The sequence below is a fragment of the Gopherus evgoodei genome, chromosome 8 (genome assembly GCF_007399415.2).
Source record: "Gopherus evgoodei ecotype Sinaloan lineage chromosome 8, rGopEvg1_v1.p, whole genome shotgun sequence".
Taxonomy (NCBI): Eukaryota; Metazoa; Chordata; order Testudines; family Testudinidae; genus Gopherus; species Gopherus evgoodei.
Genome location: NC_044329.1, coordinates 73,269,500 through 73,289,260, shown reverse-complemented (window position 1 = coordinate 73,289,260; position 19,761 = coordinate 73,269,500). Strand labels below are relative to the sequence as shown.

At 40.7% G+C, this 19,761-nt stretch overlaps 1 protein-coding gene across 2 annotated transcripts in view; it reads right to left on the bottom strand.

Moving 5' to 3' along the window:
- The window catches only part of COL11A1 (collagen type XI alpha 1 chain), a 234,636-nt gene that overhangs the window by 85,087 nt on the left and 129,788 nt on the right, over positions 1-19,761 (bottom strand). For both annotated transcript variants that reach the window (XM_030573460.1, XM_030573461.1), the window contains exons 32-41: positions 19,188-19,241; positions 16,853-16,897; positions 16,642-16,695; positions 16,512-16,556; positions 13,092-13,145; positions 10,327-10,380; positions 7,057-7,110; positions 4,765-4,872; positions 2,918-3,007; positions 2,570-2,623 (exon numbers count right to left, since the gene is read on the bottom strand). In XM_030573460.1, the coding sequence (XP_030429320.1) occupies positions 2,570-2,623; positions 2,918-3,007; positions 4,765-4,872; positions 7,057-7,110; positions 10,327-10,380; positions 13,092-13,145; positions 16,512-16,556; positions 16,642-16,695; positions 16,853-16,897; positions 19,188-19,241 (612 nt within the window). The remainder of the gene's footprint in view (positions 1-2,569; positions 2,624-2,917; positions 3,008-4,764; positions 4,873-7,056; positions 7,111-10,326; positions 10,381-13,091; positions 13,146-16,511; positions 16,557-16,641; positions 16,696-16,852; positions 16,898-19,187; positions 19,242-19,761) is intronic.

The window sequence follows — 19,761 nt, the reverse complement described above, 5'->3', positions numbered from 1 at the left end:
CGACAGAAAGGGATCTAGGTGTTCTGGTGGACCACAAGCTAAATATGAGTCAACAGTGTGATGCTGTTGCAAAAAAAAGCAAACATGATTCTGGGATGCATTAAAAGGTGTGTTGTGAGTAAGACACGAGAAGTCGTTCTTCCACTCTGCTCTGTGCTGGTTAAGCCTCAACTGGAGTATTGTGTCCAGTTCTGGGCACAGCATTTCAAGAAAGATGTGGAGAAATTGGAGAGAGTCCAGAGAAGAGCAACAAGAATGATTAAAGGTCTTGAGAACATGACCTATGAAGGAAGGCTGAAAGAATTGCGTTTGTTTAGTTTGGAAAAGAGAAGACTGAGAGGGGACATGATAGCAGTTTTCAGGTATCTAAAAGGGTGTCATAAGGAGGAGGGAGAAAACTTGTTCACATTAGCCTCTAAGGACAGAACAAGAAGCAAAGGGTTTAAACTGCAGTAAGGGAAGTTTAGGTTGGACATTAGGAAAAAGTTCCTAACCGTCAGAGTGGTTAAACACTGGAATATATTGCCTAGGGAGGTTGTGGAATCGTCATCTCTAGAGATATTTAAGAGTAGGTTAGATAAATGTCTATCCAGGATGGTCTAGACAGTATTTGGTCCTGCCATGAGGGCAGGGGACTGGACTCGATGACCTCTCGAGGTCCCTTCCAGTCCAAGAATCTATGAATCTATGACTAGGGTTCTGAAATAGGAATTCCACTCTGCTTGTTTAATGGCATTTATCGTCATTGTTTGCTGAATTTTTGTTAGGGTCTGTCACAGGGCGGCTGCCCTTTATGGTAATTTTGGCCCCAGTTTGCCCATGGCTGCCTTATGAGGGCCCCGGGTGACTGATTAGTAAACAAGCACCTGTAGCTAATGAAGGTTACCCAAGCTCCGTTACAGGGGAATTCCAAAGGGATACAGGAAGCACCTGTGGAAAGGAGTTGCCAGGACAGGCCTAAATAGGGAGCCTGGCAGGTGAGCTCTCTGAGGAACCCATGAGAATTGGGAGCCTGTAAGAAATGATCCTAGAAAGCAGAGAGTCCAAGATGGAGGGCTGTAGTCAGTAGGTGTCCAAGAGGGCTTGGTTCTCAGCCAAGGGTCTCCCAGACACTGGCTAGAGGCCTGTCCTCACAAGGATCACTCACCACCCCTGAAGAAGAATAACAGTAGATGGACCTCCCTAGACCTGTAAGTCCAGATAAAGATATTACTCTGGTAAGGGCAAGAGGCCTAGCACCAGAGGTAGGGATTGGAACCAAGAAAACACCTGGGGGAGAGGTGAGAACTGGACTCAAGGCAGGAGGGGAGGAGGTCAGCTGGTCTAAGAATGAGTTAGTCTCCCAGTTGAGATGATGAGGTGAAAGATTTATTTATGTTCTACGCTGGTTTTTTTTTAATGTTGATAAATGGTGCCCTCCAAATGGAGGTGTCTTTTAGCATCTAATGGACTGTTTGGACTTGTTGATACTCTGGGAGAGGAAAAAAATCAAGTAAGGGCTCACCTACAACACCACACCAGCCTGCATGGGGGTGTGCTGGGTCAGTCTGGCATGACCAGGTATTTCTACATTTTTTCCCCCTGAAAATTTAAGCTTTCACTGAAGAAAAGTAATTTTTTTCAATGAAAGGTCAGTTTCTTAGATGTGACAGCATTAATGCCTTTGTATATCTGGCAATATATCACCCATGGTACTTATTTTAAATAATTTCTGCAACGAAGATTAAGATGTGACCCATTCCTTAAAGCCTGTGATGTAAAATTAACTGTCTGCTGAGTTCTGCAGGCTAAGTGAAAAATCCCAACTGAATCTGCCAGAATAGTCTGCAGATGTTTCTTATTTCAGGCAGTAAGAAAAAGTTGTTCAATAGTTAATTAGAGAAATAAATACACAGTATGTGATGTAACTCCACAGTGTAGAAATGCCAGAAAACATGGGGTGCACAGAGGAGTTATGATTTACTAGTCTTTGTGGACTGCAATTTCCTTGCAGTCTTATTTAAAACTAAAAAAAAAATAAAAATACTGCTTAACTTGTTAGGATGAATGGAAATTCACATCTATATTGGTATTATTGTTTAAGTGGTCAGACTGAAAAATCAGCAAGACAGTTGTGAATATGATTCACAACAATGGCTTAAAACCTTTTAACAGAAAATTGAGATTCTGAATAGCACAGCAAAATCCATTCAAGTTATAGAGGTCAAATATGTGGTGCACAGGAGTTATACAAAGGGAATGTAACATCAGTCAGACTGGCCATTACATCCACAGTTTGTGGCTTTTCCTTGGTAAGGATTTTTTTTATGTCTGTTAATAACTAGTCTAGCTGGGTAATGCTGAGGAGCAAGTCAATTCTGCACCTACTGATGGCAGCAGGTTTCAGATATTTTGATACATACATTCCTTATGTATGTAGGCTCATTAGTACATTCAATAACTGATTGATTCATGTGAATGACAGAGCTTCCTTACTGTTTTACAGTCTGTGCTGATGAAAACAAAACAGTGTGTGAAGACTCAGAATGGAGGTTATTTGTATTTTCGTAATGCTGGTATGGTTACTTACAGCTGGGCCAGGTGGGCCTTGTGGGCCTTCTCCTCCTTTCAGACCAGCTGGACCCTGAAAAAGGAGAGAAGCATGTTGTTCCATTTGAAAAATTAACCAGTTTTTTATTTTGCAACATATTTAATATGAAGGATTTAAAATTCAAGAATTCACTGCTGAATAAATTACCACCAGTGAATGGATAGTCATTGGAATTTAACCCTCAGGGGTGCCCATTTGGTATTTTCATATTGCATTCATTTTCCAAGCACAGTGGAAAACTTCCTGTAATAGCTTAATTCATTGTTTTCCAGCAACAATATATAAACACTGTACCCACAGTTATCTGTGCTGGTGTTTATACTGTACCTGAGCACCTGGAAGGCCTCTTTCTCCTGGGAAACCACGAAGACCTGGTGGTCCATCTTTTCCAGAGATACCTTGAGGGCCTGGATCACCCTGTGAAAATGCAGAGGTTTCAGAAACTGCAAATGTTAGTTACTAATTAGTAAGGCGACAATTTTAGTCACAGAGGTGGCAGAAGTCACGGAATCCATGACTTCAGCCTACGGTGGTGAGGAGCTCCAGGGTAACCCTGCCACCTCTGGCAGCCCCTGGCACTCCAAGCCAACACAGGTGGTGAGGGGAAACCCCAAGCTCCCAGCTGTAGCAGGTGGGGGGGGCCCACAGAGATGTGGGTGGTAGAGAGACTCCGCTGTTCCCATCTGCCCAGACAGTGGGGAACCCTGCAGCTCATGGCCAATTTGGGCCGGGGGGAAAACTGAGCTCCTGATGATGTGGGCCACCAGAGCAGTCAGCGGTGGAGGTACCCCACAGCTCCTGGCTGCCACGAGCGGTGGGGGCACCCTACAGCTCCTGGCTTCTGTGGCTGGTGGGGGGACCTCTGGATCTGGGGTGGCAAGGATACCCCACAGCCCCTAGCTGGTGGAGACACCAGGGGGCCCTGGAGCTCCTACCCACCATGCAGTTCCCTGCTGCAGGCGGTGGGACCCACAGATCTTCATTTTGTTACAGATATTTTTAGTAGGAGTCAGGGACAGGTCACAGCTTCCATGAATTTTTCTTTATTGCCCATGACCTGTCTGTGACTTTTACTAAAAATATCTGTGACAACATTTTAGCCTTACTAATTAGCGCATGTATAATGAAACAGAAGACTCTGGTTATAATCAGTGACCCCCAAAAAAGGACCATCCATTTATCCATCTCTCCATCCAGCTATTCAAGTACTTTATGGCCCTCTTCACCATAGTATGTGAGCACAACAGTACTGCAACAAATTTTAAATAATAAAATATATTAGTTATGGCAGAGTTTCCCAAACTTGGGATGCCACTTGTGTACGGAAAGCCCCTGGCGGGCCAGGCCAGACCGGTTTGTTTACCTGCCTCGTCCTCAGGTCCGGCCAATCACGGCTCCCACTGGCCATGGTTTGCTGCTCCAGGCCAGTTGGGGTTGCAGGAAGCGGCAGCCAGTACATCCTTCGGCCCGCACCATTTCCCGCAGCTACCATTGGCCTGGAACAGCAAACCGTGGCCAGTGGGAGCCGCGATCGGCCGGACCTGCGGACGCGGCAGGTAAACAAACTGGCCCAGCCCGCCAGGGGCTTTCCCTACACAAGCGGCGTCCCAGGTTTGGGAAACACTGAGTTATGGTATATAAACAAACAGTTATTAATATTATCATAGTTTCTTTAAAGAAACATTCCTGGAGGAAGTTACTCTCTTATCTACAATGAAAAATTAAATAAAATCATATACTATTTTCTTGATCAATGTAAATATTTTTTCAAACTTTTTTTCCCTCTTTCAGCAAAAGAGTAACTGAAATTGTACAATGTGGTCAGTGCCACACAGAGATATGTCCCTGAGTTCCAGTACAGATCTCCAACTTGACCTGAGCAAACAGGTTGTATATGTACAATCTTCCACACTAAAAGAGAGGTTCCATGCAAACTGCTGGTCTTAAACAAATTAATGGCTATCCTTGTTCCCACTGAAATTAATAGCAAAATGATCAAGCTGAAAGTCTGACCCTTATGCCTTTGGCAAGTTGCTGAAGAGACCTTCCTTTGGGAAAAATGTGTTTGTGCCTATTTTATTCCATACTTTCTACAGTTATGAACAGTATCTGATTTTAAACAATTATCCCATCTATCTCCGTGTGACACCTTCCTTCCAAAAGCCATGACATACCTTAGCACCTTCTTTTCCTGCAGCGCCTGGGAGGCCTTGTTCACCTGGTGGGCCTGGAGGACCAGGATGACCTCTTTCACCAATTGGGCCAGTCTCACCAGTAGGACCCTAAGAACAGAAGTTAAACCTCAGTTCCCCTAACCAATTTAATTTTTGTTTGGCTGGCTTTTTGTGGGCAACCTGTTCCCCATTTTTTCTCAACTCTCCTTCTACCCTCAGTTGTTCCTAGGATCTGGGATGTCACCACAGTTATCATTGGAAAATGTGCAGTCCTCACCTTCACCTGCAGACATTTGTTCACAAAATAGTTTAATCCTTAAATAATAAAGCTCAAACCCTCTTCTAGCTGCAGATATATGTGTGAGTTTCCATAGGTTGCAATTATGGCCCTGCTTCCCAAGTACTGAATGCCTGAACCCCATCGCATTTCTGATGCATTGGAGAGAGGACAAGAGGTCTCCTACCCTCTGCCTGCCATGGAGCACTGTTCTGTAGTATCTTCCTGGAAAAATATGGAGAGGGGTGGCTAGGCAGATCCACTGAAACCTCCCATGGAGAGAATGCAAGGTCCCCAGAAAAACAGATGCAGGGATCAAAGACTTAATCCACTGGCTTTTTTGCATTTGTTGTATTTAAGTGGCAATGAGTTACAATACTGTATTCATGACAAGTGCTTTTCAGAAGAGTGGAAGTTTGCCAGACATCATAACATAGATGTTTGGTTGCCTATTGGTGCTCAATTCCAAAGTATAATGAGAGAGAGAATCTCTGTGAATCAGTGTTGATTCTAAGGTAAGGGTGAGAGTAGGCAGTAATAATAATTTTCAGAAGGACTTTATAATTCTGATTTCTAACATTGTAATTACTATTTTTAATCGATTCACAATGTTACTTTGGTGTACTAGATAATACCACATATGGTACAATTTATGCCCCAAGAAGTGAATTTTCTGTTAGTATGGGTTGTGACGGTGGATGCTAACACTTAAGCAAGTATGGAAAGATCCATATGTATGGAAACCAAATGCAAGCAGTATCAGTGGGCCCAGGGAATATTTGCCTATGACTAAACAAAGGAGCAAAAATCACACTCAGTAAAACACATGCTGTTTTGATTCATTGAAATGATGGAACAGAAGAGACTTGTTGCATCAAACAGACTCAGATGTCACCTGTAATTAACTAGAGAGTACTACAAAAAGGTCTGTTTCTAAAAGATTTAGTTAAAGCTATATAATTTGTATCTCGAATGGAACATTCTGCCCTTCCCTCTTCGTGTTTTTCTAAAAAGAATCCCTAAACCCAGTTTAGAAAGTAAAACCATTTTCTACAGAAAGATTGTGTCTTGGCAGTATATGCTGTGACGTGTGTTAATACTAGTTCTGGTTCTGGTCAATGAGTAAATGAGTAAATATTATTCAGCAAATGTCACTAGTGGTGGTTATAAGATATATTCAACGATATCTCTACCTATTGGACCAGTCAATTACTGTGGAGGACAAGAAAAAAATGCTATTTTTTTAAATGATTAACAAAGTTAAACCTCTGTAATCCTCTGGGTTAATTTAATATTCTTTCTGGAAAATCTCTCCTAAGTCGGGCCTTGAGTTCTCTTTTACAGGGGCTCTGCGGTACGTGGATAATGGATCTCCTGAACCATCATACATTTGCCTGTGGTAAGAGATACTTAAACTTTTCTTAAGTGATCCAGCCCCTCTCCAGTTAATATGCTTTGTTTCTCAGATTGGCAGTGCCTGTGTTCTATTAACTTTGTCTCCAATTTTGCCTTTGCTAACCTCTTGTATGGCTATTGGTAAATAGGAAAGGTGGTAAGGGAAAGAGTTAGTGTCATGAAGGGCACTTAAAGGAAGTAACTATATAAGTATAATCAAATAAGATCATGAAGTAAACCTCACCCAAACCCTAAAAATAATTAAAATGCTTCAATCTAAAATAGTACAACACAATATGTTATTTGCTCTTTCTAAAAAGAGTTCAAAGTAAGGGGTCCTATTCTTCATTCTTAACTCTTGGAGAACACCTACTTTGCACTCATTGAAATGACTACAGGTGATGAAATACAGTGGAGGTCCAACATCTTTGTTTTTTGTGGAGTTTGATTCTTGCTTAAACACATTTTGCTAAATTTGCTGTAAGTAGTTGGGTACTTCAGGAGCTAACATGTCCATCAGTGTATATTGTATACTCACAAACAATAGCTCTTTACATTATCCATAAAACAATCTTTAAAGTGTTATCAAATAGTTAGATATAACATTTAAAATGCTCTACCTGGGGTCCAACAACACCACCAGGGCCTGGGGGTCCAGTCTTGCCTTGAAAACCCTGTGGAATGAAATATATAATATATTGTTATACATGGCAAGGTATAGAGGAGCCAAATTCAAATCTATGTTGAAGAGGTGAGAGAGAAGCTCCATGTTAGGGGTTCATCCTCCATGTTAGGGGTTCATACGGATAGATCTATTATTCCTGTCTATACCTAAATGTGAAAATTTCAAAGCTCTGTCCTCTCCAATCATTCTCAGCTGTGCTTCTACAGAGCAATCATAAGAAATGCCAGTCACTTTTACAATTATCTCTCAGTAAAATTTATTAGGTGATTCTGAATGCATGAGTGATATTGTTGAATCTCAGCTAAAAATACACATAGACACATATATTATGAACTCATAGCCAAGACAGATAAATGACTATGTAAAGAAAGGCACGGATGGGAGATTAAAGAGTATGGGGGAAGGTGATGTGGAAGGGACATAAAATCGAATGAAACACAGATCTAGAGAAGATGTAATTTTTTTTCCCCCTATTGCAGTGTTTCCCAAACTTGGGAAGCTGCTTGTGTAGAGAAAGCCCCTGGCGGGCCAGGTTGGTTTGTTTACCTGCCACGTCCGCAGGTCCAGCCTATAGCAGCTCCCACTGGCCATGGTTTGCTGCTCCAGATCAATGGGGGCTGCAGGAAGCAGTGGTCAGTACATTCCTCGGCCCACACCACTTCCCGCAGCTCCCATTGGTCTGGAGCAGTGAACTGTGGCCGGTGGGAGCCGCGATCAGCAGGACCTGTGGACGCAGCAGGTAAACAAACTGGTGTGGCCCACCAGGGGCTCTCTCTACACAAGCGGCATCCCAATAGAGATGGGACAGGAGGGCTGCACAGGGAAAAAAGGAAATAGTGAGAATTTGAAATGATGAAGAAAATGGAACGGAGAGTATAAGGCAAATGTCATTGGGACAGTCTTCCAGACGATAGGCCAAATCTGTGGTTTCTAGTAAGCAGCTATAGCCCTCAGTTCAAAGCTAGTCAGCAAATTCTCTGGAATCCCCAATTTAGAGTACAGCCAGTCCAAGGGCTCAGTTGTGCCTTTACAAAGTAGTTCAGCATTGGAGGCAGAGCCTCAGCAGAATGAACTCACTGCTGTACCAGATGGAGTCCAGCATACCACCCCTTCCCACCAGTATATATCTGCATCCTTCAACCCTGTGATGTTCAATCCACACCAGCCCTGAAAGGGTTAAGGTGGCTCAGATAGGGTCAATTAGCCTTATAGGCAGCACCTGGGGGAGAGTCAGGCTGGATTTATAAATGATTAATTGCTGAGAAAGCCTAGCTAGAAAAGAAGCTGGATGAGGTATAAAGACAGGGAGTTTGCAGCAGAAAAGGGCCATGGGAAGAGATTCTAGAGTTGCTCTCTGGGTACAGAGAAGTGGACAGGAGGAAAGCCAGGGATATCAAAAGCCCTGGGATCATATCCCTGAAGAAAGGGATTAAATTGCAGGAAAGAAAGCCAGTGGAAGGCAGAGTAGGAAGAAATCCAGAGAAAGAGCACAGGGGGTTGAGACTGCAGACCTTGGCTGCTGCTGATAGGGTCCTCTGGGCTGGAACCCAGAGTAGCAGGTAGCCCCGGGTTCCCCTACCAGCCACTGGGAAACTGGAACAGACCAGGATTTACAGAACATTCTGGAGACAGCACATGGGCAGATTGCCTGGTGGGACTTGGCTACTCCAGAAGGGAAGAACGTTATAGTGACATAGCTAGAGGGCTGAGTGGTGAAGAGAGAGAACCCTGAGTCCTAGAGAGCAAGAGGGGCCATGGGGCAAGCAAGCAACAGAAAGGAGTGCTAGATCAAATGAGCTGATCCCCAGACCGAGCTATGAGGAGGCGCTACAGCGGTGACTGAACCCTGTTACAACCTATCTTCCTTTATCTCCACTGCCTGCCTACGTAAAGGCCAGGTAAAATCTGACCTCACATTAGTTATGGACTTTGCACCATATTCAGCATTCCTTATGCTGGTAAAATTATCACTGAAGTCAACAGGAGTTTTCTCTGTGTCAGGAGACAGAAAGGAGTGCTGAACTGGTCCCATAAGAACATCTACTGATTCCACCTCTGCAGAAGACAGATATGTTTGAGCATATCTGATAATTCTATTCTTTAATTCTGTGCCATGAGTAAATCTGCTCTTGCAGTCTAGTCTGAGAACAAAAGAGTAAAGGAAGTTTGTGAAAGAAATAATGGGCATCAAAGGAGATCATAGCAACAGAGAATACTCATTCGGTATGGCCTGGATAACTGATGTGTTCTTTCATCCCAATCTCATGACAATGAAGCCCTTATACTATCCCATCATGCGTGCATATAAGCAAGCAGAGCATACTCTCACAATGTTCTTGTGGTAGTTCATATGAAGGATGCTATATGAAGCTGAGCGCACTGTAACAAATAAGAAGGAAATTCTGGTTCAGTAAGTAAGATATTTGTATTTTCCACATTTGTGGAGGTGAATGAAGAGCTCTGCAGCAATGTCTGCTTAAGCAGCCGATGCATCCTGAGTAGTGAAATGATAAATCAATGGTACTTGGAGCTAAAGAAGTAACTGTAAATAATTTAGATCAAAATAATATTTTTTCATTAAAATTGACCATTGTATTTCTTTAGATTTCAGGGGTATTGTATTTTATAATGCAACATGCACAGAGTCCTTCTCCAATGTACATGTTTATAGAGATATCCTTCCAGTAAGGAAACCCAAACAATTCTTGTTTTGTTATATGGTTTTGGGTGTATTTTTGTCTCAATCACTCTTCTATTTTTCTAAATTGTTAGCTTTCAAGTTTCCTAGTGGGCTGGCACTAATACTTTTTCTGCCTTCTTACATGGCTCTCAGTGAGAGTGGTAAATATTATGTTGTTCCTCACACGTCTTCTTCAAAGCTGAAAACAGAGTATTAAGTTGCCTCACTATCTATCCTATACTTATGATCAGTTTGATGTTATTTAATGAGGAACAACCAGAAATAATCTCACCCTTACCACACGGAGAAAAAATTAAGCTGTCTGACATCTGATGCCACTGAGTTTTAATGGATTTTTGTTTTCTATATACAAAGTTAGGTACCAATAAAAAATTGTCTCTCACTTTTTCCTGCAATTTTCGGTATAAAGCAAGGGAACTAACTATTAACTGATACTTTTTTTAAAGATCACAGTGAACTAAGCAGGTGTTCAACAGCCTGAAACAGTAAAACCAATGTACTTACAGTCTCACCCCGCTGTCCTGGGTGCCCCGGCAAGCCATCTTTCCCAGGGGGCCCCTGAAATTGCAAGCAAAATAAGACAGAGGTTTCTCAGCCATCTCTAGCTCTGAAAAGAGTATACAATTAGCCCTAAAAAGCTCTATGATCTTTTCAGACTTTCAGGTCAGCCTTCAGAAAAGCTTTACCGCTTTGATAGCAACTTGATACAATTTTAATATTTTATTTCTCTGCTGACTCCTTAATTCATGTAAAACTGTCTGGATGGTGATTTATGTGTATATAAGTGCATGCCTGTTCAAAATGGATGTCTAACATTTCAAAATTCAAAGTCCCTACTTTCTATCCTCTAGTATTCTGTACTTCATCCCCGAGTTAATGAAAACCATTTTAAAGATAAGCTTCTGGTGAGTTGTGGCTATGGCACTGTTTAGCATATGACAGCATCAGAAAGACTGGAAAATGAGTAAGCTAAATAAATTGTGATTGAAAAAAAATCACAGACCTGATTCTGCCATCCTGACTCTCACTGAGCACAGACAGACTCCAAGGGCAGCACCATTGGTCTAGACTGTGCTCCCAAGATCCAGGCACAAAGTGCATGAATTTTCTCTTCCTGCACAGACTTTGGGGCATCATTAGCACCCCTCCTTCTCCTGGACCAGAGATGGGTTATGCATGTGGGGAGAAGAAGCCCAGTGGGCCTGCAAAAATAATCTAGGAAAGCTAACATGGACTAAGACTGTTACTGCTACCTTCCTGACAAAACTCCTTCCACAGTTAGGGACCTGAGAGTAGCCATAGCCATGCAGCCATGGGAGTCCTTTGGAGCCATACTGCCAAGATTCTGTGGGGTGTAGGGTGGGAAAGGTTGGTATGGGAGCATATGACGTCTGTGTGGGTAATCTCCTCCTCCTGAGGATCCTCTTGGATCAATGTCTCTCATTCCAGCAATAAGAAAATAGAAGTGGAACTCTACTTGACTTTCTCTGCCTCTCCCATGGGTTTTACCAATGTGGCTTATTCATTACAGTAGGATTACTCACAGGGAAAGGTACTACAGAACAGAAGTATGAGACCATGGCAAATTAGGTCCTACATTTTTGAAAGGCTATAAACTAATCCTGGTCAATCAGGAATACACAACTAAACCAAAATTGTATCCAGTTTGTGCAATGTACTCCATTTAGTAATATTCTGCCAGTAACAGACCATATCCTTTTATATTAATTTGAGATTTTTTAGGCAGAAGAGAAAAGGGAGGAAGAGAGACCTCTAGTGGTGGCCAATCATCTCTGCGGATGGAGGAAAGAAATCAACAGACACATCAATTTCACTCTACACCCATCCTCCTAATATGCACAGCATACTAAGGCTTATCAGGATTACTCTGTATAGTGAATATCACATGTATTACTCTGTATAGTGAATATCTCTAAAGCATGTTATTCAGACAAAGAAAAAGTCTGATGCTACACTGACAACCAAGTACAACAGTAATATAGGAAATGCACTACACTGAAACCAGTTCCTATATATTAATCAGATTGCAGGATTATGATTTTGTTTCCCCATTATACTACTTTTCAACCTTTTTTTCCTTGTTGTTGTTCTATTATCAGTACTGCTCACTTTATATTTTATATTTTGTTCTTTAAAATTGCTGAAAAAATTCAGTCCCCATTTTTACATTGGGCCTTTATGGGCACCCTATAAAAATGCCATTAGGATTGTTAACCAGCTAATTCCAATAGAAGACTCTGGCATACCTATCATTCTAAATCAAAGATTCTTTTGATCTCAGAATATCAAAGCCTTTCCACAGATTTTTGGCTGTATGCTTGGATAACTTATTCAAAATAAATTCCATCAGGATCTGAAACAGAAAGTAATAGGGAGAGAGAAACTGTGTGTAAACTCAATGTAAGTATCTTTAGGATGAACTTTGAGGAGCTAATTATGGGAAGTGATTTCATGTAAATGAGTTTTCTCCACTTCACAACAGCCCAGTTCATTTGTCTTGTGTGCATGCACTGGAATAGAGATATTTTGTAAGCCTTCCATCAAATGAGATATAAGGCAAAGTCCATTGCAAAAGTCTTGGATCACTAATATTTCTTGGTAAAATGCAGCTACCTAGCCAAGGTTCCCGTTACTTTTTATACAAATAAATAAAATTTAAGAAGGACTTAAATTACAGGCCACAACAGCTCCAGAATGAGCTATGTCTCAGAAATCTGCATTTTTAAACAATATATGTCTGAGGTGGACGGATTTACATGACAGATTTCAATGGCTAAAAATATTCTTACTGATTAATCAATTTATACTGTGATATACTCTAAATATGTATTTATATATAACAATATAGAAAGCCTTTAAATAGTTACATGGTAATCCTTAGTGTGCCACATTTCTCATACAGGATAGCTAAGATGTCTTTTCTTCCTTTCTTTCTAAAATAACCTACTTTTAAAAGAATATTTACATCGGCAAAAGAGAGGGAATTTATTCCTCCCCCCAGTGAATATCATAGGGACTGCAATGTTTACAAATAGAACAGTCGCAGCCTTTACTTTGAATATCTGACTTCTTTGGTTTTATGTTACAGGCTTTATGGTACAGAAGCTTAGGGGAGGTTTTCCTGCTTGTAATCTTCATGCACTGAGAGACAGACTTGATTAATTATAATACACTTGTTCATACATTGACTTCAGAAATTTTTTCTGCCAAATTTGCATAATTATTACATATACTTAAAAGATACTTACAGGAGGTCCTTTTGGTCCAGGGAATCCAACCGGTCCTTGAGGCCCTTGTGGTCCCTAATATGAAGATAAGCAAAAGGGTAAACTATATTCCAGATGCTATAATGTTCAACTGAAGAGTTTGCTTCAGTTATGTAAAACAAACTCCATGGATAACAGCTGGACATGTGGATAAAGTGAGCTACATATTGCATGTGAATACTGTTAGCAGTTCAAAGTCCCACTAGAATATCTGTGTGGAACATACAAAATTAGGGGCCACTAATTAATAAGAAACACTGATTATTTTTCCATGAAGTTCAGTTCCAATACGAGATGTGCAATTATTCTTAACCTAACTGCACTGCAGCCTTCTGTTACTCATATTGGCCAGTTCTCGCACTCAGCTAGGTATTGTCAAAATCTGTAGGTACTGTCAAAATTACTCCTGCTGAAGGGGAAGTATCTTAATTTCTGTGTCTCTGAAGAAAAAAATTCTTGCTTGCAAGAAAAAAACAGAGGAGCCATTTCTGAAAAGATTTTACTGTATGAGATGTTTTGAAAGTTTTAAAGTAGTAAAATAAACAAGTAGCTCACATGATGGCTATTTTTAGATGTTGTCACTGAAAATTAACCAAGACCTTGTCACTTTTACTGTAAGTGTTTTCTGTTGATATGCTGAATGGGGCCTAGTATCAGATTATTTTAAGGCTCTGTCTGTGTTAGAGCACATACTATACAGAGAACTAAAAAAGGAGCACTTAGATCTTACTTTCTGTGGTCACACAGAAAAAATGTGTACCCTAGTCATACAATGCAAGACTTGTCCTGCTCTACCTGGTATATGATGTGTGGTTTTACTAAGACATCATGTGTCAAAATGTTAGAAATTTAAAGCAAAAGTCCTGAAAAGAAAGATAATTCATAAGGAATGGTGATGTTAGCTTTCTGCTCCTGTGATAAAGCCCTGGCTGTCTCAGAGTCCCTTAAACCTCATTCATTGCAGACTGGGACGTCAGGAAATGCAGGCTCTGAGCCCAATTATGGCTGTCTCTCTTGCAGTGGGAGAAGTGTTATGTACTTGTGAGGGAAAAGGTTGTTTGTTCAGTAGCTGGCAAGATTTCCCCTAAGTGAATCTGAGTCCTATTTAAAACTTGATTATCATTTATTTGTGAATGAGGCTCAACCAAATGGTTAGCCAGAAAATGCTCAACATATACATTTTTTCTGAGATTTTATAGCACTATCCACATTTTCTAGAGCATTATCTATAAACTGTACCTGCAACTCCAACCCTCACCCCTCAGTATGCTCCATATGGTACATTCTTTGATTCAACTGTCTGCATCACACCCAGAAACAAAAAAGGTAAGGAGAGTTGCTTACAAAGCAGAAACTCTTAACAAAAATAGGGCAACATTTGAGGAAAAATATTAAAAGTGGCTGATCCACTGTCCAAAACATGAAACAAATTGGTCTGTCTCTGGAATATGGTTAGAAGAACAGAACTCAATGGCTTATTTATTGCTAGTAGCACTTTCTTGGCCATAAATCTCTTTTCCCCTTTGATCCTCAAGCCATGGGGCTCTCTAATAAAAAGATATTTGCATTTTTTTCATTCACGATATGAATTGCAGATTTCAAGCCAGCAGGAGTATGTGAGAAGAATACTCTAGAATTCTAATATCACATTATTCAGTGTGCATTTCCTTGTGTCATTGTTTTTTAAAAGTTTTCTATAGAGGATAGATGTTTAATGTTTACATGGCTAGCAGCTGGAATATTTCTAACCAGACAGAAATGGTCTTTTAAAGTTCCTCTCTTTTTTGGCTAACAACTCTCCCCTCTGTCATATGCCTCATTTTAGAGCATATGGCCACAGTGTACAAGGGCCACTTCCATTACCACCATCTCCAGATCCCCAACTGTCACTCCAAACTTCACCTTCTGCTCTTTCTTACCCCTATTCCAGTTACCACCCTTCAGCTCTACCAGCAGCTCAGCTGGACTCTGGTTGAGATTCTACTCCAGGGATTTTCAGTTAATGAAAAATCACAGGAAATCAATGAAAGGCTTATTAAATAGAACCTATATTTTACATGTAGCTGTAATGCATTTTTCTGCATATGTTGAATGGTTTTCCACCAGAAGTGCTGGCATACTTTTTGTGAGCAAAGATTTGACTTTTAACTTTCATCGACATATACAGGCATGCACATTCCATTGTAGGAGGAGATGTTGATTAAAAGCTGACACATTCTGTTTGCAATTATTAGGGAACTTTCACTATATTTGGTTCAATGTTGTTTCCTGCAGACACTTAAGCTGTGAGAGCTTGAGATGTCTGTAAAACAGATTCTAAATAAAACACATTTCTAGTGTCTCCTAATACTACTATTTCTATCATACACCCTTGGTCTCCAATCTTTAACTTTGCAGGCGTTGTTGGCCATTACTGCTTTTCAGACTTCTCATGTTCCCAGCAAAGTTTGTTTCTTGTTGCTCTGCATCTGTTAGTGCATTCAGGTATCAATCCTGAACATGGAAATGTGGCAGACGATGTGGCTAATCATAACATGGGACAACACTGGGTTGCTTAAGAAACTGCAGCTTGAGCACACTGGAATCAAACATTCTTGAGGTCAAAAGGGAAAAGTAATCCCATCTGGGAATTCAGTTGTTGGTTTTGTCCATCCATGTGCTCTATGTGTCTATGTAAAAACAAGCCACAAATATGTTTGTGTGAAAATCGGGATGAAACAAAATGCAGTCATCCAAACTTTAGCTTCTCCAAGTAACCCAGGCAAAGGGCAGATTTACTTATCTGTAGGAGTTAAATTGCTAGCTCTGTGATTACAGATCAATTTTATAATTTTCTATGTGCTATTGTATAGTATACAGACTCTATTTGATTGTGTATTGATTCAAATTTAATATTATGCAGTGGATTCTATTTTACCCAGCAGCAGGAGTTCTCAAGCATGTAATTAGGTGATTAGGGCACAAGAATCAGTTCCTGTCAATTAGCTTTTAGAGGCATTGAGTACTTTTAAAAACCCATATACTAACATCAGCTCTGCTGAATGGGACATTTCTATTAACAATGAGAATCTTATAAAGCTCAGAAATGTAATTTGGTTTGTTTGGATATGCACCCAAAAATCTGGATGGTGATCCCAGCCTCATCCCAATGATCCCAATCTCTGAGGTATGCAAAACTGTGTGTCTGAGAGGAAAAACAAGCTTTCAAGGCTTCCTGCTTCTAGCTGGGCAGGTAGGACAGCAGTGTAAGAAAGTCCACCCTTGAGGTACAGTATAACAGTGCAATTGCTTCACATCCTAGCCAGAGAACTGCAAAGACATGAGAAAGTGGGGAGAGAGTAGAAGGAGAAAAGAAAGAGATGCAGGAAATAAAGTGAGGAGGAAAAGCTATTCCAGACTTACCCTTTCACCTGGTGGGCCAGGAGGGCCATCACTGCCTGCAGTGCCCTAGAAAATAAGAACAATTTGTTCAAAAGTGAAGCCTGATTTTCTCTGAGAAATAGTTTTGCAGCAAATAGCATCTGACAATTACCTTAGGGCCTGGTTTTCCCGTGGGACCTCGTGGGCCTCTTGATCCCCGTGGACCCTGTGGATTTGAGATTCAGATACAAATGATGATAGCCTTACAGGACAGTGTGTCAGAGTCAGCCATGCATTTTTAGAGTAGGTGTAAAACATCACAGGGGTGGCAATCACTAAGGGATGCAAGTAATGCTTTTAAACAAACAAAAGAAAGTACATACTGTTGGTCCTCGCTGTCCCCTGGGACCTGGTTTTCCATGTAAACCCTGCCAATGAAAGTTCAAATAAATCATCTTAGCATGTGGCGTTTGACTGTGAATGAAAGTTTTGCTGTTGATATAAGGCAGTGTGCAGCTCTCCTAGGACTAAATGCTCTTTTACCTCCTATCTGCTGTGCATTTTAATTTACATAAACAGGTTTCTGCTAAAATTGACCATCTTGATGAAATTACTGTGCATGTAGCTTTACTCATTAGCTTCTACATTAGGGCTAGATTTTGCCCTTAGCACCAGAGCACGTTAATGTTGCTGTACGGCCCATTCACAGCCACTAGAGTCCCTGAAAGGAATTCTGGATAAGCCAGAATTTCTCCTTGGAGCTCCCTTGCAGCAAGCCTGCTGCACCATACTGGGAGATGGTACATCACACTCCCTATGGACAGCTCCACTGGCTAAGAACGGAAATTGCACTGGCAAACATCTCTTTGTAGGAAGGAATGGGGACCATACTGCATAGCCCTTGGACAGAGCCAGCATCTTGGCCCTTAATATGTAGCTCCAATATATCTTTCATACGGAGAATCTATAGACCCCTTTCATGGGGTAGACTTTACGCTGGGATTGTAATGGATTCCAATGTGAAGAAGCTTTTAATTCAAGAAGCCATATTCTCCCGATAGAAAAAAGAAACACTGTGACTGTTACTTGTTAAAATCTAACCAGTAGAAATGAGATCTTCATATGAAATTCTCATTTTAAAAGAATTACATGCATATTCTTACTGTTTTGTCATCACACAAGAGAATACTATTTTAGTACTAGAATACTACTCTGGTTGTAAGCTCTTTGGGTATGTCTACACAGCAAAGAAAAAACCCATGTCTGGTCCATGCCAGTTGACTCAGGCTTGTGGGACTTGGGTTAGGGGGCTGTTTCACTACTGTGTAGACTTCCGGGCTCACGCTGGAACCTAGGATCTGGAAGCCTGAGAGGTAGGAGGGTCCTAGAGCCCAGGCTTCAGCCCATGCCCAGAAGTCTACACAGCACTGAAATAGCCCTGCAGCCTCAGCCTCATGAGCCCAGGTGAGCTGGCACAGGCCAGATGTGGGTGTCTAGTTGCTGTGTAGACATACTCTTGGAGGCAGAGACTGTTTTGAAATTGTGTGTACTGTGTTTACCACAATGGATTCCTGACCCATGGTTAGGTCTGTAGACTATACTATGGCTACTACCTGTACAGATAAAGCCAGTTATGCTGGCCCAATTCAGAAGTCCATGGTTAAATGCATTGCTGAATTGAGGCTTTTTTTTTTTACATCTAATAACTTTATATTTTCATATTTAAAAGTGTGTCCTTGTGCATGTTACAGGTTCAGGTTTTCTAATTTAGCCTCCTGATTGATGGTTCAAAACAATGTTTTTTAATACTGCTTTATCCAAAAAATAGGGTCTGATTTTTTTTTTAACATTCCTTGTTCATCACAGTAAAAAAGAACTGCCTTCAGTTCAGCTAAAACCATTCTTAAGAAAAAAAGCAAACTGAAAATGCAATTGTTTCTCAAAAAATTCATATTTAAAGTGGTGAGTCTGTGCTTTTGATTCCTTGCTGCTAAATAAAATTGATTGGTAGGCACAGTAATGATATTCTTTACTTCAGTCTGACTTAATATCACACTGAGTTGTCATCTACGAGTTCCAAGTCATCCTTTCACTTCTGATAACGTTATCAGCTTTCTAACAACTCAATTAGCCACATCTAGTCGAGCTTTACAGGCAGCAGTGCAGTGACCTTCTTCTTGTCCCTTCCCCTTTTTTTTTTATTGTAGTTGGAGATGCTGCATATTAGCTTCAAAAAATTAAGCAGCAAAATCTGACATTTTACTACCACTTGGTAAGTATATGTTCTTCATGCTGCTTGCTATGGTCTGATGAATCAGAATGCATACAAAATCCAAGTACAATTGCATGGTATCTAGATAATTCACAAGATAGGAAAATAGTCCTCGCCAGTGGTCTAACTAGTCCACTTTCGGTCCATCTTTCAGAAGATGAAAAACACTCCCTAACAGACAATTATTGAATAAGCTACCTGGTGAGAGAACTTCTATCTATCCCAGATACTGAGTGGTTGCGTTAATGCCCTGAAGCATGAAGATTTATGTCTCATGCAGTTTGATCCCATTTTATGTAACTGTGGTTGTTCAGTCTTATCCAGATAAAGGCTCAATGCTATAATATTTCAGCGTTCTCTTGAAGCTTCTTGTCTTTATATATTTTAGCAGAGAGTTCCACAGGCTAATTAAGCATTGTGTTGTTTTTTTTTAAAGTATATCATACCCTTGCACCTTTCTCTCCATTGGCACCTGGGAATCCTGGGAAACCAGTGGAGCCCTGTATGAGAAATGAATGCAAATATCATCAAATATCTGGCACACCCCCCACAATACACCTAGTACTTAATCTAGAATTAAAATCACATCACCAGATTGATGCAAAATGTACATTACAGCTAGATCAGTGGAAATAGTTTTTAAAGATGTCAGCTCTGGTGAATATCTAAAAATTAACTTACCATAATGCCTCACATCCTGAATGCATTAAAAACATCAGAATAGGTAATGACATTATTTTTCATTAACATCAGTAAGAAAATGTTTGACAAATCTTTTCCAATTTTAGTTAACAGTGAGAAAGAAAAGTTCATTAGCCATCACTAGAAATGATTTTATTAGATCATGACCAAGAGAAATGAATCTTGGGAACTTGCCTCTGCTGAATCAGAGTGGCAGAACTAAAATCATTTTCTTAATGCAGTATCAGTGCTGCACCAGAGCATTCTTGTGGGCCTTATTGCTCTTTGGCCAGCTATTTAAGAGGGCTGATCTGCACTTTTGTTTTCAAGTGGCTGTTA